General features: G+C 42.8%; 1 protein-coding gene across 8 annotated transcripts in view; it reads right to left on the bottom strand.

Moving 5' to 3' along the window:
* Nucleotides 1-21,373, bottom strand: part of LOC116046048 (zinc finger protein 521) — a 91,216-nt gene that overhangs the window by 34,839 nt on the left and 35,004 nt on the right. For 4 of the 8 annotated variants that reach the window (XM_031294184.2, XM_031294183.2, XM_031294177.2 and 1 more), the window contains exons 4-6: nt 12,962-16,473; nt 12,697-12,781; nt 12,301-12,333 (exon numbers count right to left, since the gene is read on the bottom strand). In XM_031294184.2, the coding sequence (XP_031150044.1) occupies nt 12,301-12,333; nt 12,697-12,781; nt 12,962-16,117 (3,274 nt within the window). In that variant the 5' untranslated portion in view covers nt 16,118-16,473. Of the gene's footprint in view, nt 1-12,300; nt 12,334-12,696; nt 12,782-12,961; nt 16,474-17,838; nt 17,860-21,373 lie in introns of those variants that run through there. The other 4 variants (XM_031294182.2, XM_031294179.2, XM_031294180.2 and 1 more) reach the window with 4 other exon arrangements.

Raw genomic sequence — 21,373 nt, 5'->3', positions numbered from 1 at the left:
TTCTGTATTCACTTAACCACAGGAGGCTAACCGCCTCCCAGCCAGGGACAGGAAGAGGATCATTCACTGCTTTTAGTGGCTTTCTGTGAGAAGATGGTCCTAGTCTAAATGGCACCCATGTCCCTAAAAGTGTTTCTCTCTCCCTCACATCTCTTTCTCTCTGCCTCTCCAAAGACTCCTCTAAGTGCAGCATCTTGTTTCAGTAATTCAGCCAGGGCAGAGACAGTGGAGAGAGGAAAGTAATCGATTTCTCTCTCATTTGGTTCCTCCTAGACTTGCTGTAAGGCCTCTTGGGGAGTTCTGGACTATTGGACAGGACAGTGTTATGGGAAAGAGTGTCATTGCGTTTAAGGTCATTGTTACACCAAGGTTTCATTTTGAGTGTATTTTTATTGGTGTGCGGAACAAAGCAGACAAACAATGCTGCTGCCATTTCCAGGATGGCAGACATCAAGATATGCCCTCCCTTTTCATAACGGCATCGCCATTCTAAATGATAGCGAGAGATATCATGCACTAGAGCAATACGATCCACTGCAGAGATACCCTCTGAAAACTGCTGCTGTGTACCAAGCTTTTAGTAAGGTCCATAGGTAAACCCTATGTCTATAAAAAGGCACCATTACTAAATAATTTAGAGGAAATGCCTTTACTGCGTGAATACTATTTCTGCTTCATGCTTCAAATCATCTTTCCAAAAGAAGGAATAAAGAAAAAATGAGAGTGGAAAGAGAAACAGCCAAATGACATGGAAGATTGGGGTTGGAATAATATTATGCTTTTGAGTTTCACTGCAATATTAGACATCCACAATTCTAAATGAATTCCACCTATTTTCATCCCATATTGAATACTGGCATTACGGTTCAGCACATCATGCAATAATATTTAGTTTGTTTGTATCACTGTAACATGGCTGCTTATAAAATAACTTATTTTTTAAGGAACAGATGTATATGTTGAACAGTATGTTTTTCCAAGTATATAATGTTGAAGTTCATATAGCAAATTCGAAAAAGTATATCTTGTATTTTAGAATAAAACCATTATGTATATTATTTAAATAATTAGCATTAGCTAAAAAACAGCAGGAAAATGACAGCCCGTCTGTCCCCATAGATAAGACTAAGCATTATTGGGCAGTGCCAGTGAGGCCTTTCTTGGCTTTTCAGCCTCCCTACCTGGCTTCATCAACAGGTTTGGGGTTGGTTTAGCCCCTGTCTACAGTTTGCATCTCCTCATTATTTGGGCCCTTTATGGTTTCTAATCATTCATTCTGTGTTTCAACTCCACGCCAGCCTGCTAAATTCTTAATAACAGTCAGTACCTCTCAGGTTGAGCTTCCATTCATTTACATCTGATTGAGATATTCTAGCACAAACCAATTAATAATACAATACAATTACCTGCAGATCTTGGCAGGTATTATTTTCAAAATAGAGACCAATCTCGCGTGTCATTAAGAGTGGGGCAGCTGCAATACAAACAAGACAAATCTATCTATTGTTTATTACCTCCTCGGGTTTTTTACCCAGAGGGCAGAATAAGAGAGGGAGGGGCAGAGGTCAGCGTAATTACCATTCACTCCTTCCTTGGAGTCAGACAGTGCTAAGACATGCGTTGGCAAATTCCATGGCAGCATCGTATATCACATTACCATAAAGCCCCAAAGAGCTAACCTTTGTTCAATTCCATTTGATTCTAAGAGAGGAAACAGTCTCACTGACAGCCTCATCCACCCTCAGTGTTTCATGAGTTTAGTTGTTTGTCTTTCAGTCTTGTGACTGCTCTTGCTAAAGATGTGCTATTCCAAAAATAAAGCGCCAGGGGACATGGGGGATCATTGAATCATCCTGGGTAGAATATCACATCATCTGGAGAGCTTCAAGGTTCAATCTCAAACTCTGCCTGAGTAAAAAGACAGTTGGTGTTGAAAATAATACACTGAGTTTAGCTCCAAGCCACCCTATAAACATGGTCTAATTCAATAATTTTATATTTCTATGGTTGCTCACATTCTGATTAACAGTTACATTGATTTATATTTTCTTCACAATAGTGTGCCCTAAAATTCACCTGAAAAGCAATCTCCATTTTGGCCTCTGTTGACGAACAACAAAGCGCTTGCATTTGCAGCATCAATACACTCTAACATGCCTGTTGACTGAAAATGAGAGCACCAGTGCTGACAGAATGTGAAATACTGTTACTGAGCAGAGGAGGCTTAGTGGCGATGTCTTCAGTCATGCTTAAAACCAATGGCTTTGGTTCTCAGTGGCAATCTTTAGGTGCCGCAGAAGGACAAATGTTGCTACATAGGATGAAAACAATTTAAAGATGAGAAGGGGCAAATTGTACGTAAGCAGAGAGAAATGCATAGACGTGAGAAATGTAGACAACATAAACCAAAGGAATAAAAACACAGGAGTGGGCAAAGAGAGTGAAAGAGAGGCAAAGTGGAACGATTGAAAAAGAAATAAAGTAAGAAAGAAAGAAAGAAAGAAAGAAAGAAAAAGAGATCTGTGAATTTCCCCTTCCTCCCCTGAGACCCCCCTTGATGCCAAGCATTCATCATCCAGCCTCTAATATCAGTTATTCTGTGGCTCCTCTGCTTACAGCAGAATTAATTTCTGCTTTAATTACTCTCATCGGCGGAATGCTGATGAAGGAGAGGGACGAGGCATTCTGGGACTCGGGCCTCATTCCACCGCTTTAATTTGAATGAATTCCACCCGGAGACGCTGGCAAACAACTGGCAGCCGAGCCCCGGGAGCCACTCTGGGACTGCGCAGAAGAGCTGCAGCCATGGCCCCCACCAACCTAGCTACCTTGTGTGTGTGTGTGTGCTTGTGTGTGTTTTACTTGCCTGTGTGTATTACATGGAGCGCATTGATTGTGTGCAAGACTGAGCGTAGAAATGAAAAGGTAGGGAGAACACACAAGACGAACATAGGAGAAAAAACAGATTGATGGGTTCAGTGATGAGTGTGTATACAGTATGTGAGCATGTTTATAGTTTTTGTATGTGGGCGTGTGTGTGTGCATGTTTGCATTCATATAAATGTATTCAGGAATATGGGGTGAGAAAGTAGAACTGCAAACGAGAGACAGTGAGAACAGATCCATATGGACACAAAACATATGAAATATGAACAACATCACTGACTGTGTAACATAAGTGTTGGTTGGAGAGCAAAAAACATTAATAGTTAATTTGATTATTCCAGATATAGCACATCATACTCTACAACAAACCCTCAGTCCGTGTATCATACAAGAACTACCAGTATAAAAAGGAAAACTATGAAATGACTGTATGAATAGGAACAGCCTGTGTGTGTAAGATGCACAAAGTCTATGTTTGCATAATGAAAACAACTGCAGAAACAGTATAATATCACAGCAACCTCATCAGAGGAGCAGAAAGAGGGGCCATAATTGACTTTTCTCCAAGCCAGCTTGGTAGTTACAGAATGTAGCATATTGGATAAGGATTGTGATTGATTATGTGGGTCTGCCATACCGATTCGTTTGATTAAATGTAACCATGGGTTTCTTTTCCAAGTCCTAATGAAGCAGCAATTTGAAACTGAGAGACTGGAGGAGGCAGAGCCAGGCTGCCTTGAGCCCCACGACATCTATCTGTGTGTGTTTGTGTGTGTGTGTGTGTGTGTGTGTGTGTGTGTGTGTGTGTGTGTGTGTGTATATGAGGCTTCATCACACAACATCCTGTCACTGTACCTCTTTTAGAATACAATAAAGGTGAAGAATTGTTTTTCAATCAATTAACACAACTAAACAACTAATTAAAAAAACTCAGATTTTATGCAAAAAAGTCTTTCTGCTTCCAGAATAGCCTGACATAATAGCAAGAATGGAAATTCAATGAATAATTATGTGGCATGTATCTCTGCAGGGAAAACACACATTTCCCCTCACAGCAGAGTAACATAACTATAATTAATATGTATGTTGACATTATATATGAGGAAGATACAATCTGGGGTGAAATCACTTGAATTCACTCAGTAGCGCATTTTTATCGTCATCCCACATAACACAATTCATCTACTCCAATTTTATGTTCTGAGCCATCCCTCCTCCAGTTCAGCAGAGGGCAGGGAGGTAGGTGGGTGTGCCCTCCACTGACCCTGAAACCTCTGGACAGGTGGGCGGTGGCCTACGTGCACTGTCCGTTTTGGCAGCAGCTCTCTTCCACTCCCCGGCAGGGAGTTCAGGCCATGATGAGCAGCTGGGTCGCAAACACTAAGCACATTAATATCTTCTTAATGATAATAATCATTATGGCATAAGCACCTTCCCCAAAGTGGGAAGGCTCACGGAATGTGCCAGAGTAGCATCGTCGTTAAGGTAAAAAAACGGAGATGAAATGACTCTTTTAATGGGCAGCAACTTACAGCCACCAGTATAATGCAGACACTAATGTAATAATGTGATAATGAGATACACCGAAGACATTAGGGAAGCCAAAAACTCAATGAAACCTGAGTGAATGAATAAATAAAATTTGTACTTGAAACTGGAGTTGACACAATTACCACTGCAGATATTCATTATACATACTGCATGCTAATATAGACTCGACTGTATTACAGATATATGTTTTAATTAGTACAAACTATCTCTCATATTTTAAGGCCTTTCTGGAGTTACTGGAGTACGTCACCACCTTGTGTCCCTGTGCCTTTGAATCCATGAAGTGCTACAGCATTTCCCATATACTCGCCTCATTTATTATAACTGTCAGTATTCACCTATCATAGGCCATTATGTGTCTCATCCGCGTTCATTATTGAAGCTAATGATCTGTTGTCCTCTCTGCTCCCCATTGAAAGAAGACTACATTAAAAGTCTCTTACTAACTTAATTAGTAATTATAAATGTTAAAGATTAATCAGAGAGTGAGTGGCTTAAGGTTTGCGTCTCTAGGCAGCGGTGGGACAAATGGAGAGACAAAGAGGCCATGTCGCTTCAGTGTTCACAGTCCACTGTCGTGCTGGAAATGGAATGAGACGTGAAAAAATGGAAGTGTGACAATTTTATCTCTAATGAATGTCAGGTGTGTTTAAGCACTGTGTTTGCACATTAAGAGACACACAAAAATACAACAAAATATTATTTCAAATTTAAAAATGTATCATGTATACAGTGAGAGCCTATGTGCTTTAAGCAGTCTTAAAGATACAATTCTTCCAGCCAAATATAGATTGTTGTTTCCTTTCTATAATCTACTACAGGCACTACTATAGCTGATAGAATGCTGTTACAGGAAGCAGCATTTAATATGGTAACCTATGATGCATGCAGTACTCACATTATCTCTTTCTAACAAGATGGAAATAGATCCCCTTAATTAAATCCTGGGTGTACACTAATTCCTTACTAAATCTGTACCTCTCAGACAATTCCACATTAGCAGCACCATGCACTCCAGTAAACATATAAGCACTGATATTAACATTAAACCTTAATAACTAATAATGCTTTCATCCAGGGAGTTCCTGTGTGATTTCCATTAACGTGGGGGGGAATCGCCCAGGACCATCTCCCTGTTTTCCGGAGCATGTTGACGTTCAAGCCGGGGGGTCGGTACTCTTGGTGCAGGAGGGAAAACAAGGAGGAACTTCAGCTGTGCTGAGTTGTGGGACGGAAGAGATGCAAATTGCATTTCTGCCTGAACTTCAACCATATGTGTAAGAGAAAATGTCAGTCAAAAAAATCAGTCAGAGGAGATGCACAAGGCTCTAAGTGAACCAATGAAAGAGTAAATAACAATGGACTAGTAAAGAAGAGCAAAGATTTTACAGTAAACAACGATGGGTATCCATTTCGTAGCTCTGCCCTCTCTTTTAGAGGAGAAATGCCGGTGCTTTGACTGTTGAGCAGGGAGTCCTATCACACAAGACACACAGAGTGGGGTGATGGTGGGGGGCTGGCCGGTGGCCCGCAGCACCTGAAACCTATTAGAGAGCTTTGGAACATTCCACAGGGTTCTTCCACTTTGGCCAGAGGGCATCGTAAAGGTCCTCCTCACATAGTGCGACTCAGACGCCGACAAACAACTAGCAAGGTGAAACACTAAAACTAGAGTCTGGTATGGAAGAGCGTGACATCTGAGCATATATATAGAGTAATGGCGGCGTTTTTATTTTGTTGCTTTCACCAGATCCCTAACTTGCCTGTGGTCCCAGCTGAAATGAGAAATGTGGTCTAAAGGTAATGATAATATTTTCTGCATTTAGATTCACAAGGTGTTTGTCTCCAGAAGGGAACACTATGATTAAAACATTTACCGTCGGCAAGCCAAGCAAAACTATTATCAACTTTTTATCAAATGGTTTGCCATCTGGACTTAAAACAGTAGGGGCCCAATAGTGCGCTGACACTAAAAACAAACATGCATAAACACACACAACCTGCTGCCAAATTTCTTGGAGATAGCCTTATCTTCTCCGCTATGTGTGTGTGTGTGTGTGTGTGTATATATGTGTTTTAGTAGTACCAAGGCCCATCTATTTGGCTGGATCTGTGTCCATGCCTCAGTGTTATGCTCACTGGGTTTAGCTCTATGGGTGTCTGTGGCCTCTCCTCTGGCCGCCCGTGTCCATTTGCTCTGCGGGTATGGCAGGCCTGAGCTGACAGATGGCCGCCCCTCTCCATTCCGCTCCAGAGTAACACAGTAACTGGTTTTTCCTCCGCCGTTGACCTTGCCACAGCCAGCCAGCAATCCAGGCTGGCACTCGGCCTGTCGAACAGGAGGGTAATGAAGTCCAGCGCTGCTCACATGATTATTAAGGCTTTGACGCTGGGGGGCCTTTCAGAACCCTATCCCCCTCCCCTCTCCTCCCCTGTCTGCCATTCACATAGCCAAGTTTGATGAGGATAGTAATTCGTTACATGGTACTTTGTAAAACCACCAATGGGCACCATAAAGAAAGCTAAAACTTTTTGGTGTACTCTTTTGGAGTCTGTTTGTATTCTAAAACAAACCTCTCTACACCTATGAAGCGTAACAATTTTGAGAACAACATTGAGACTCTCTCCTATTCAGTAGCATATGATAGCTACTGGCGTCCCAGCATGCATGTCATTCCAAAAACAAACTAAGTAAGAGCCACTACACAAAGTTAGATCAAATCTTCACACTGCTATTGGTGCTGACAACTTCTAAAAGCAATGCAGTTCAGCAGTAGCGCACCACTTCACTCTCCCTGTAATTCTCCCTTACCACAAGCATCTCTAGGCACGCTTGGAACCCTGGTCCCATCAGGGCCAAGCTGGGAATTGAGAGGTGTAGGTTGCAGCTCTGACCTTTACTATGGCAGGACTGTCTGTTTGCACTTCTCCCATAAGCCCCCCCTCCAGTCAGACTGCTAAGCAACCCCATCAGACCAGGGGTGCGCATGCACCTACGGCCTTGGTGACTTCTCAGAGACCAGGGGGAAGTGGAGTAATGCAGAGGTTAATTCTGATCATCCAGTATTTATGGGCTTCACTTTAGAACAAGGGTTGGCATTAACACTCTAAAGGAGACATCCCTCCTGTATATCAATAAAACATAGCCAGAAGCACAGGAAGAGCCTACCTTTATTCAGGTCGCCCAAGTCCCTGACTAGACTTGCTAGGAGGTTTCAAAACATACACCAGTGATTCCTTCATTAGATGATATCTTTAAATTCAAAGACAAAATGTATGATTTATACAAATCTGTAACATTGTATCTAGCTTGTGACATTTTTTGAGGTAATCATTCTAAAGCATAAAATGATCAGCTCAACAAATGAGCAGAGCTCAACCAATCACTAAGAGGAATTTGCCCCGACATCACCATGGTGACATCAACCTACCAATTGCAATGCAGTAAGGGGCAGCAAGTGTTCGCTCAGAGTTTGTACAAACAGGCTGTATGAACTGAGAGCATCAGATATTTTCTCACATGTTGGCCTAGTCTGTGGAGTGTGGGGAAATGTCAGGAAAATCAATAGATAAGGACCACATCAGCCTGAGCTTGTCTGGCCTAGCAACAGAGCATCCCCATGGTGATGTCAATTACCCCTGCTTTACAACAAAAACACCAGGAAGAGCAAAACAGTCTCTGCAATGCTGTAAAACTTTTAATGCAGTCTCCTGGTTACATTGAGAACTTTGTACGAAACTTCTTTTTTTGTTTTCCATCCAGAGAGGTGTAGGTAACACAGTGAATGTGAGAATCTTATTGATAGCTCTTTTTTGCAGCTCACTCTGTTTTCTATTCTCCTCATGGAGGCCACATTAGTCAGGGAGAGGTATAATGTAACGAGCAGTAAGGTGCGCATAATTGCATATTAGCAGCAACACACTTGGCTGCACGGGAGGTGACTGCGCTAACGAACAGAGAGGCATTATTAATCACCAATTAATAAAAGCAGGCAGATATCACACTCAGTATATGGCACGCATGGATTCCTTTGTTTCCACTGGCTGGTCCAAGCCTGTTCTCTTATTTATTTCATAAGATTGATCCTGTTCCTGTGTTGTCTATTGAGTTCTGACTCTTATCCAGCCCCCTAGGAGTCAAACAAGGAGTGTTTGGCCATGTTTGTTAGCAGATTACATGTGTGTGTGTGTGCTCTATGAATGAGTCCCAGAAACTAAGGGAACATCAACAGACATACCCAATCAAAGAGTATTATAGGAAAAGAAACAAAGAAGGAAAATACCAAATTCTGTTTATGCACCAGTAGAAAAAATCACTTAATAGTGAATAGAGTAGTAAATGTGTTGCCACCAGGACAGACACAGTGATGGAGACCATGTAATCAACATACACTGGCCAAGTTGCTCTAGGGGCCCAAGACAATAGGATATGTGTCAAGGATAATTTGCGGCCTTTAGCAAAAAACAAAACAAGCCTTCCAGCTTCAAATACTGTTACAGTGTGCCTCCTGTCTGTTCCCCCACTGACAGCCAACACAGTATGTTTTGCCAGGTTGGAGCACGATTAATATGAAAATGTGAGAGCTACTGAGGCAGAGGAAAATGGAGTGATGGTGGACTGAGAGAGGGGGGAAAGGAGAAAGAGAGAACAGAGAGGAGGAGGAGAAACTAGAGGAGAGCTAAAGGCCTCTCACTCGCTCTCCTCTCCAGCTCTGTAACGGCCCACAGTGCCTGCTTCACACAGAGCGGCCAGCTGTACAGCAAATGTGCCTTTCCCTTTCCGCCCCCGAACCTTTCCACCCCTCCAGTGCCCCCCTCTGCCTGGGCCGACCAGGCCACCGGCTCCTCTCTGTGAGAGAAGGCTCCTCCCTGACTTGGCTTCAAGCTCACTGCTGTCACCAACCCAAAAAACCCGTAGAGGTGACCCCAAAAACACTTTTCTGGGATATGTTTGGTTTGTTTGTTTACAATTGTCCTTCTGAGCACTGCCACCTTGGCAATAGCTGCTTGGAATGGACAGGAGTGAGATGAGAATTGGATTGAAAGCAGATATAACAGGAAAGCTAAAACCCTTTTCACCTTTTAAAACCCTTTAAGACAGAGCCCACGCTTCAAAACATGTCAGGGCTCTGAAAATCCACACAGGGACATTTGAAACAGTGCGATAAATGGGCCAAACGTGCCCCCCATGAGGCTCCAAATGTCATAGTTTACAGTGGGGTCAAAGTGAAGCAATGGGGTGGCATGATGGCATGCTGATAAAACCAAACAGGCTTTTGTGTCAATGAAAGACCTTCAAAAGTCCTCTTAAAAAAAACACTTTGTGAAAGCACTGTGATTTAAAATATTTTATTTCCAATGCAATTACTACAGATCAAGATGGCAAATTGAACTGCATGACAGATTTGTTTTCTAATCTCAAAGAAAAATATAAATAAAAGGTTTGATAGTGACTGCAGCAGCTGAAAGCTGTATAAATCTGTGTGTCTCTAGAGAAAAATCGGACACCCTCAATTCTGTAAGTGAGCCATGCCAAAAAAACTCTAAACTAAAGAGTGGCCAGCTGTCTTCTGGCCTGCTATTAAATTGCTCCTTGGATGGTGGCGATATCATTTTTTTCTCCATAGGAGTATCACACCAGGTCCCCAAACAGAGCGACCAGCTGTACAGCAAATGTGTACTGATCCATCTGGGCCCTAGCAGGCTGCGGCCTCCATCTTAAAACACGTGGGGCCGTTCACAGGCTTGGCTTAGGCTGGTCTGCAACACACCCCTCTGCACCCATGGCCACCTCCTTCCCTTTCATTTACCTCTATTGTCATAGTAAATGTTGAGTAGCTGGGCTTTATGTCTGAAACAGGACCTTCATCGTTTGAGTGTAATATCCGTGCATCAAAATGTGCTGGCAGACGTACAGAAGAGGCAGCCCAAGCACCTCGGACCGATCGGAGGAGGTGAGGGTGGAGGCTGAGTGCACTTGGTTTAGAGAGACTATTGCATTACAAAGGCAGCTAATATGGACTTGTCTGGGTGAGACAGGCTCAGGTTTTGTTGTTCCATACACTTAGCACTATGGTTATGTCACGGCACATCACTATATATAGAGTTATCAGTGTGAACTGACACCATGGAGCGGGGCATGGATGAAAACAACACCCCTATGAATCCAGCGTCTGCTCCATTACCTACGCTAATAACGCTGACAGCTGAGCGGAGATGACCCCAGCCCCCTGTTTCCCCTCTCCTGTGCAGATGGCCATTAAAAGGAGAAAGTGTCCCCTTTTCAGTAGAGAAGGTATTTAGAGCTTTTCCAAATGAGTATTTTTTTTTCTGTTTTTGGCCCAAATTGGCTTTGCAGTTATTACAGGCTGGATTGGATTTAACCCCATTCTACATTAAAAGAGACCAATTCTTCAGAAGATATATATATATATATATATATATATATATATATAGTCAAATATGTTTTCTTTATTCGATTTGGTTTCATATTTGTTTGTTTGTTTTACAAATGCAGTCACTTTTTGACAACTTCATATTCCTACCAAAATTACAATGAGTTTTGTTTTCTCCATATTTTAGAAATCATCAAACGAATGCATCTAACAGAAACCCTTTTGAGAAGTCTGATGAAACCTGTGATCATGTTGAATACAAAGCAATGGCATATCAGAGAAGTAAGACATCAGACAATAACCCAATCACCTATCCTCCTGTTATCTTAAGCTGTCTGAATTCCACTATTATGGGGAAACTGTGTGCTTGTGCGGCTGACAGACATAAAATAACCAGTAGGGGGGTTTGTTTTCTACCCTCCCAGTGTGCTTCGTGCCTGCCTTTGCGAGAGAAAGGACTAATGCTAGCATGGTACTGTATTAGGCACCCCCAGTAGAATAGTGGGTGAGCAGATCGCAAAGATGAATACAAAATACACACCTACACACTCTCAGCTCGTCTCTCTCCTTTGCAAATACACCGAAGCATCAAAATCACAAATCACATGCTTCTGATTGTTTATGCACAAACAGTGGGTCCCTGATAGAATTGCCTACCGGTCCTGATAGAATTGCCCACCGTGTTTAAATTCACCTGCGCCTAGAAGCGTGTCCCAAACAGAGAGGCGGTTTGGTTCCAGATCAATGAGTCTCTCTCCCACTGAAGACAACAGATAATGCAGTGTAATGAAAGAGCCGCCAAACGAGCTGAATAAATGAATGAATAAAGGAACGTGAGACTGGAATTCAGACGCCTACTTACGGCAGGCAAGACAACCTGTTTTCCAATTGTCTGTTCTCTACAAATTATTCTGCCTGCATACAAATGACAACCAAAAGTAAAGACATTTTGAAAATGTGGAGGTTCGTCTTACACCAGCACTCTTTCTTTAGGAATCTTGTGAAAGAAAATGAGGAATTTGGAATAAATTTGTGATACATAAGGTAATAAAAATCAAATATCCATTTTTTCAGTTTATTTGACGTCATTAATGCAGCGAGCATGAAAGTATTGTATTCAGATCTCAGTCATCAGAACAGACTGCTTAAGTGAGGAGGCACAATAAACAAACAAACAAAATAATGTACGGTAGCAATGTGGAGATTTTTCAAAAACTATGGAATAATATTTGAAATTTTTGTTTGAATAAAATCTGTTTTGGTATTTTAATATTTCAATAATCTGTATATTTCCACTACTTCAAACTACCTCCATACAGAGTGGTTTGAAGTGGAGAGATTCTGCTCCACAAGCATGCACACATACTATATTATACCATTCACATGCATGGGGAAATGAATACGATGGGTTTATAAATGCACAACACTGGGGATGCAGTTGATGGTCAAAATATTAAAATAATTCCACCTATTTGGTGATGTGATCCAGATACTTGTGAGCCTGAATGAGACAGGGTCAAATATTTTATTACATATATCACATCAGTCCTTTGTATGTGATTCACCTTTTTAAAAAGTATAAAAAGACTATGCCTGAAATTTATTTAAAATTATCAAATACTAGTTGTGAAATTTGGTGAAATTCCTGTAACGATTTGTAAATTGTTTCGATGATGATCACATAAAATCATTCCCTCTAATATTTAAATCGCACACCTAAAAGCCACATTGATTAAATGTATGCTACAATGTAGAAAAAAAACATATTTACATAGATATTACACAACAAGCACTGTTTTTATGACTTTGTTCCAGGAGTGCAACAGAGACCACAATGAATGAAACAAAAAGAGTTATCTCCTACCCAGCATGTGGTTGGCCACATGGACTTGGATGTCCCATTCACTGTAGAACACCATCTGACATTTGATGCACTGGTATGTCTTCTTCTGGAAAATAAGACCAAGAGGAAAGGGATTATTATAATAAACTTTAGATAAAAAATGTATATTACGCACTAGAAATCACTTTGTTTTACCAATTTAACATAGCAATACAAAGAAAAAATTGTGAACCTCAGCATATTTTCATGAACTATTCAACCCCATTCAATACAACACTAACAATACCTCTTCAGTTTGTGAGGGACTGGCTCTGGGCATGGGGGACATCTGGGGGGTCTTGAGCTGCCCGCTGTTGCTGTCCCCAGCCTGTTCCCGATGCACTGTCTGGATATGGTTTTGCAACTCTGCTTCAGACTCAAACTTCACATTACAGCTGGAGCATCGTGTCTTGGCAGCGGTTGATGAGGATGTGGAAGAGGATGAAGATGAAGAAGAGACAGCTTTGCCTTTCCCGTCTCCAGGGCTAAGACTCTCCCCCTGGATCCATGCGGCTGTAGTTGTTGCTGGAGTGGTGGCGCCACCATGATGCTGCTGTTGCCTTCCTCCGTTTACTGTTGGACTGGAGCTCTTGGAGCCAGCTACTGTCACGCAGGATGCACAGAGTCCATAAGGCAGTCCGTTGATGTCCAGCTTTACCAGGTCTTGTTTAGACCGAAAATCTTTCAGGCATGAGGCGCACTTGAAAGGTTTTTGGATATGTTGTTGCTGCTGATTATGAGAAATTATATTGCTACGGCCCATGGGTTGGTGGTTGCCGGACATAGTCCCTGTCTTTTGCATGTGGAAGGTACCATGAATCTTGAGCTCCAATGTAGAGGTGACTGTCTGCATGCACACAACACAGCGGAAACCTGTCAGGGAGTTCCTCAGGTCAGGGTGCATCTGGCAATGCTCCAGGAAGTCCTCCTCACTATGCAGTGGCATCTTACAAATGCGACAGCTGCCTGTGTCCAGACTTTTGCTATGGGTGACCTTGTGCTCAGTCAGGGTGAGCAAGGAAGGGAAGCGCTCCCCACAGATGGGGCACATATAGTGTTTGACAGGTCCAAGGTGGGTCTGCATATGTTCCCTCAGCCCAGCATCAGAGAAGAAGGTGCGCGAGCAAACATTGCACTTGTGGTTGCCCTTGATCATTTCAGCTTTCCTTTTCATCATGGCACTCTCACCAGGGCGTATATTGTGGTCCCTCAACTGGTGGTTAGTGAGGAGTGAGTCCATGGTGTAAGATGCCCCACAGATGTCACAGCCATACATGGGGTCTGCAGTGTCCACCTCTTCCTCACTTCCATCATGGCTGTTCTGAGACTCCACCACAGGTCCAACTGCTGCCCCTGTACCATGACTGTTAGTTAGGAGACCATGTAGTTCAGCATCTTCTTTAGGTTGGCCTTCCCCACCACTTACAGTAGAGCCATTGGCACCACAGTTCTGTGCCTTTCCCTCAAACACACAGTGTTTCTCCCTCAAATGCTTCTCCAAAAGGACAATGGCATGGAAGGCCTTACTGCAGAAGCGACAGTTATACTTCTTGCTATGGGTAGTGATGTGGCACTGCAGCTCCACCTCTGTGCCAAAGGACTCCCCACAAAAAATGCAGCGGTGGGCACGGCCCTGGTTTTCCAGATGGCTGTGTTTGACATGTAGTTGTAGGTCAGTCTCATGCCTGAAGTCCCAGTTGCAGGAGGTGCAGCGGTACACCTTTTTCTCATTGCTGTGCTTTACAGCCAGGTGGAGCTGGGTAGACACCTTTGAGTCAAACACCTCCTGACACAGAGTGCAACGAAAGAAAACAAAGGTATGCATGTCAAGTAGGTGCTTCTGCAGGTCATCCACTGAAGTGAATTGCTTGTCACAGCTCTCACAGATGTAATAAGTGGAGGTAATAGTAAAGTGAATTGTCACATGCTTCAGCAGGGACTCTTGGTTGGGGAACTCTTTGTTGCACTGTGGGCAGGTGAGTTGAGGTTGCAGGCCATCCAGATGAGTTTTTAGGTGAGTCTGGAAAAGGTCTAGACTGGTATACTTGGCTCCACACTGGTTACATATGAACTCACTGGTAGTGCGTGAGGCTGAGCCACCTTGTTTCAGCATGGTGTGCTCCACAGATATTGGAGAAGAGGGGCTGAGAGTGCGCATGGATTTCTTTCCATTGTTGATGTAGTTCAGTGCCAGTGGAATGTTCTTGTGATTCTCCTTGATGTGCTTGTTGAGCTTCAGAACACTGTTGAATATGGGGGAATTGGTGCAGTACGAACAGGAGTACACCTCTACTATAGACTCCTTGGGTGTTACAGCCAGAGGAGAGTCAAAGCGCAGGCTTCCCCCATCACAGTGAGTCTGACGAACATGCTCCTCCAAGGTAGCCTCTGTCAAGAACCCCATGAAGCATTGGGGGCAGAAGAAGGCATTGCTCTCCTTTGCCACAGGACTGGGAAAGCCGTGGGAGCAGCGAATGTGTTCCTGGAGTGCGTTGAGGTCACTCAATACCTCAGGGCAGAAGTTACACTGAAGGAGGGCATCAGGCAAGCTGACCAACAGGGCAGCATGGTCTTCTGCATTGTGGACCTGCTTAAGATGTTCATTTAGATTTAATAAAGATGGCAGAACCTCCAAACAAAACTGGCAAGTATGAGCCTGCTCTGGCTTGTCCAGATGCATGGTTCGCAGGTGAATTTGAAGCACAGCCAAACTGGAGAATACTTGCTTGTTGCAGTAGATGCAACTGTATGAGACCTTAGGCTGTTTGGAGGCACGTCCTCCCATGTCTGATGTGTTCTGAGCAGCCCTCTTTCTCCTCCCCCTTGTCTTGGGCACAGGTGGTGCTGTCTCCACCATTGTGGAGCTGTCGACAGAGATGTTGGAGTCAGGAGTGGTGCTAGAGACAGAGGTGTAGCCCACAGTCAGCAAAGAAGGGCTGTTGCTATGGTTACTAGATTCGGGGAGCTGGTGGATGTCCATGTGAGCATAGAGGTCCTCAACAGACAGAAAGTGCTCAGAGCAGATAGCACAAGTGTGGCCCTTCCTGTCTCGGCTGTGGGCCTGGTCAATGTGGGTCAGCAGGGTACCCTCGTCACTGAAGGGCTCATGGCAGTAAATGCACTGCAGGGTGGCACCCAGGCCTCCATCCTCTGATGGAGAGCACTCAGGGTGGCACTCGGCGATGTGCCTCTGGAGCTCCTCTGGGACATCAAAGCCCTCTTCACAACGACTGCATTTGCGAGTTTCTTTCAGCTTCCATTCATCAGATCTAGAAAGGCTTGAGCTGCTGCCGTCTTTGCCCCTTTCGTGTACTTGCATGTGGCCGTGGAGAGAGCTGGAGGAAAGGAAGCCTCGGCGGCACACAGGGCACTTGTGGGGTTTGTTAGAGGCGTGAGTTTTCATGTGGATTTTGAGGTGATCACTGCGGGAAAAGGCAGAGTCACACTCTCCGCAGTGGTACTTCTTATCACCGGTGTGTAGCTTCACGTGTCGATCTCGACTGCGCTTGTGCTTAAACAAGCGACTGCAAAAGGTACAGCTGAAAGGTAGTTTATCACCGTGGCTCTGTTCGTGACGCTTGAGGAAGCTTAAGCGGCTAAAGGACTTGTCACAGAACTGGCATGGGTATGGCAGGCCAGGGCCCCCTTCATCCTCCCCAAAATCATAGTCCTCGCAGTGTCCTGGAGAAGTCTGATCCTTACTGGAGGGAGATGATGCTGGCCAAGAACATGATGGGTCATCCTCAAGATCACCACCGTCTGAAGAAAAAAAAAGAAAGAGGGACAAAACAAAGAAAAGAGGGAATCAGTGGTAAGTCAATAGGAATAAGATGGGGAGAGAATGACAGAGTGAGCAAGAGAGGTGTTTTGTAAGACTTTCACTCTTTCAAATAGAAAAGGTGGGCCACCGTGGTGTTATTTGTCGTAGTAATGATAAGGTTGTGGTGAATACATTTAGAATTCTTTGCAACTTAGACAATTTTTTCTTCAGTGGAAATAATACCTCTCCTTAGGTGTTATCTAGAAAGTTACACTTAAATATGCAATTTAAAGTATAATTAGAGAAGAGAATAAGTGGAAATACTTTTACCACAATTAACCTTGTATGAGGCCATGTAATGGCTTAGCCCACTGTGACTCAAAACACAATCTCTTTGACATTTAAAGCTAACACAAGACAATGAGTGTACTTTAGGACGTAAGCCCGGCATGAGGTGAATTAGAACATTTCTATTATGAAATGAACAATTACTAGAACATATTTGAAAAATAAGAGCCCTTGAAATGACCTTAAGACAAGAAAAAAACTGGGAAAAGCAGTTTTCAAGGGTGAAAGAGAAGATTAAATGTGCAATTTAGACCACAGCTATGCATAGCCATTAGGAAGCATCCACTGCAAAACAGATGATTTTCATGAAACATGGGCTTTTCAGAACATCAGTCAATAGATATCAGATTATAGAATATGCATTATTATCATATTTGTCTGTGTGGTCTGCGCTAAGCCGTGAGGCAACTGATACAGGATGGATGAATGTGCTGTGTGCTGATGCAGAGGGGGGCACGAAGGGGACAGGGAAACGGATAGAGGAAGACAACCGAGTGGCTAACCATCTCACTCAAGGACAAGCAGGTGCAGAGAATGACCGGTGAACACCAGTCCACTGACAATGCAACACCCATTTGTTTTACAATCACTTTATGTGTCCCTTTTCAAATCGCTTCTTTGCCGACATTCCATTCCCCTGGTTCACTGCACAGTGATATGAATGGAAAACACAGAACACCACTTTCCACAAGTTCAAAAGGTTACAGACCACTTCTTCCCGCTGCCGAATTCTAAGTGCTGTGAACTTCCTTACCTAAATAAAACAAAGTAATCCCAACCCCTTCAGAAAAAAAGGTGTCAAAAGGCCAAAACTTGGAATGGGAAAAACAAGAGGAAACTGCAAAGATTTATGAGAGGGACGAAGGAAAAGCACAAGCTCTTTCCAGGATCCAACCTGTACTCTCCTTCAGCTGACAAATCTAAATCTCTCTATCTCTCTCTCTCTCCCCCATTCTGTTGTTTTTGCTGGGAGATCTGCCCTTTGTCAGGATATCATGCCCTCTCTGAGCACTTACCCCCATCAGGGCCTATCTTCAGGAAACAGATGGGGTCGGAGGCCATTCCCTTGCCCCTCCAAACTGCTGAAAGCGGCACATTGAGAGCCCACCTCCACACCGTGGCCCTCCCGGAAACCTCCCACCCCTGGCAAGGCGCCCACTCTGCACACACATCTAACTCAAGAAGCAAACCTTGCCTGATTTACTCGCTTTATCTCTCATACATGTCTCAATGTTTTCTCTCTCTCTCTCTGGTTTGAGGGAGGATGGGTGACTCAGTGCTATGCCCTCCTCCACAGAGGGGGCGGATCTGCCCTCACTCACACTGCCTCCCAGGGTATAGGAGAAGAAGACAGTGCAAGAAGAATGACCCAGCCAATGCCTTACAGTCAAACATATTGGCTTGGAGACAATAATATAAAACAAACAAATAAATGGGCATGTATACAAGGCTAAATTAAATTCTACTGTCTTAAATGAGGATGTCTTTGCCTTAAGACATTACTAAGCTGTCAGGACAACATCATTCAATTTTTTTGGTTTGTTTACTCAATGTATATTATTTATTTAGTGCCTTAGCTCCAATAACACACATACATAAAGCCGTATCTGTGGGGTACATGTGGGCGTCGCAAACATTGGGCAAATAGCTATGTTAATATTAGGTTTGTGAAATATTACAGAACTGCTGTATATTAAAATAATACCATTACAATTACAGAGTAATAATGTAATTAATTTGCCTCTGAATTGCACCTATTGTACTATTCAAGGTATCATCAATTTGACTAAAATATGTTGTATGTGTGCTGGACCAAAAACTCAGCAGTCACTTAGTCCTTTGTCTTACTGTATTGGCCACAAAATGCCTGATTAAAAAAAGAAAAAAATGAAATCTGTTTTAGAGCATTCAGAGCTAAAACTAAATTTTAGGTACAGTTGACCCTCATAGTCAGACTTACTACAGTTTTCCTGTCACACGCACACACTCGGTAATATACACACAAGAGAGCATGAGTGCACACCCTGCACACTCACTCACAGTAACAAACATATAGATGTGCAGACACACGTACACATAGCATACACAGATACAAGCGCAATGGCCGAAACAAGTGTGTGAACAACTGTAGATGAAAGAGCAACCTTCCTCAGGAGACCTCAAGAGGAAACAGAAAGAGAGACTTGTTTTTTTCCTTCTTCACCCAGACAAGAAATGCCCAGGCCTCAGCAGCAGCCTGAGTAAATAAAAGAGTGGGCCTTACTTCCCTGTCTCTCGGGCCGGGGGCCTGTGCACGCCAGCACTCTCTGTGCTGCTGCCAAAGGGGATGCTGGGGCCTGAAAAACTACACCCTGCAGCTGAAGGGCTGTCTTTGTTGGTCTGCCAAGGCCTTCCTGAGCATCCTCCAGCCAACAGCCTGTCACGTCCTGGGAGGAAGACCTCCATCTTAAGGCCTGTCCCTCTCTGGGAGTTCTGTCCCTACCCCCTCCTTCTTTCTCTTTTAAATGTCTCCTATATGGAACAAAACAACCTCATTTGGAGAGCTCCTATAGGGGATGGCATAAAATGTGCCATAGCCATATTTACTAGTAAGATATAAATTCAGCCTTAAGCTGCAGTGCATGAAAACTTTTTTAAGAAATAAAGAAAAGAAGCATAGCTTAGTCAAGTTCAATATATCCATATATGTAAGGTTAATAAAGACATTTGAAAGAGCTTTATACAAATTATTGAGTTTTTTTCTTCATTTTCTGCAAGTAACCACTAAAAATTCCCCCTTCACACGCAGGTCTCAGTTTCCTCTAAGCCAGCCTGAACTGCTCTTTGTGCACCACTTCCTCTATGTTCATTTATAGCACCCTTTCCCAGAGTAAATACTCCTGTTCAAACAAGCTCCTTAATGCTGGGAACAGGTAAGTTTGCCATTTCTGTATACAGCGGCACAGCTTTTAAAACCCCTGTAGAATGTTTTGATTTATGCAATTAATGGAGCTTATTTGAGGTTTAGCAAGATATATGAATATATTTTTAAGAGAGTAAGTCATTAATTTTCCTGATGACACTGTTTCCCTTTGGACTATTATACATATGGTGGAAAATGTTGTCTCTAAATTTTAAATGCTAAATAATACGCATAATTTGAAAAAAAGTATTACAATTTAATTCTTGTAGACATTTACCACTCTGTCATAGTGTGAGCTGTGCGCACGATCAGAAAGAAGGCAACATATAATTTCCGGTGCTTATTCTTCACACTTTTGTTGCAAAAATGCCTATTATGTATACATTCCAGACTAAAAGAGGTATAATTAATTATCATGTTAAATGTACTGGGGCTAAAGCTAAAGGATGTTTGGTGTTACATTTGGTGGAAGTAAGAAAGTCCTTAAAACATAAATGGCTTTTTGCCAAAATACCACAAAAATCTGAAGCAAAAGTATTGTTACCCTCATACTCAGACCCACCTGTCTGGCCATTTTTAAATGTTGTGAAATCTTTTTACAACCACCAGTGCAAAATAAAAGACTTTTCACTGTAAAATACCACTAAAAAATAATTACAAAAAATATTTTCATTGTAGTTGATTTAGTGTAAAACTATAGATTCTAAAGATATTCTGTGAAGTTTCTATTTCAGTTGGGTGAAAATAGCAATGATTGCCCTGGGTCTTTTGTGTGTTGTGAAGCACTTTGTAGCCCATAAAGTGCAATAATTACATAAATAAATAAAGTTATATTTACATAACTACTTACCCACTTCCATTTTTTAATCAGATAATTTGACATTTGTTAGCAGGTTTTGCCCAAAGCTCACTCCTAAACATAGTGCTTACTAAACATGCATTTGTGAGTCTATTGTTTTTAACCCCTCCTGAAACCTTTCAGGGACCATGGTTTTGGAAATAACTCACTGCTGGCACCTGGACTTTTGTGTCTGAGGTCCTGGAAGCAGTTCAAGATGGCTTATCACTGCCTAACAGCAACGGAGTACACCTCTTCTATTTAAGAAGCCAAACTCTTATCCAGGTCCAGGACCTTATCTTATCAGAAAAGTGTTTTTGCTATCACTCATCTGCCACTTCTATAGAAAGCTAGACTTTGTTCAAAAGCCATTCTAGTGAAGCAAAGCATGGCCATGTTTACAGCAGCCAAACCTCATCTTCTTGTGTGTTGTACTAGAGATCTGTACGTAGTGGTTGTCATAAGAGATGTGTTTGTGTGAGTGTATTTGTGGCACATTGGGGATTGGGGATTCAATGAATAAACAAAAAGCTGACAACTTGTCTGATGTAACACTATGACCCTACTTCATATTCAGAGATGGGATCTTTTTACAGTTACTGGGAAAAGTAGTGAGCCTCTCCCATGAGACAATGCATGTGTCATCTCAACACTTTTCCTGTTCTGATGCCCAAATAGCAATGTGTGTCTGAACAACACACTATCATGTACGGCCCTGTTTGTGACACAACCACTTAAGATCTAATAGAGGAGGTGGTGAGATAATTTTTTACATTAGCTAAGCCTCCAATCTCCCTGACTGAGACAGAGA

This window comes from Sander lucioperca, chromosome 9, assembly GCF_008315115.2.
Source record: "Sander lucioperca isolate FBNREF2018 chromosome 9, SLUC_FBN_1.2, whole genome shotgun sequence".
Classification (NCBI taxonomy): domain Eukaryota; kingdom Metazoa; phylum Chordata; class Actinopteri; order Perciformes; family Percidae; genus Sander; species Sander lucioperca.
Note: the sequence above shows the minus strand (reverse complement) of the source record. Positions and strands in the feature narration are given on the sequence as shown.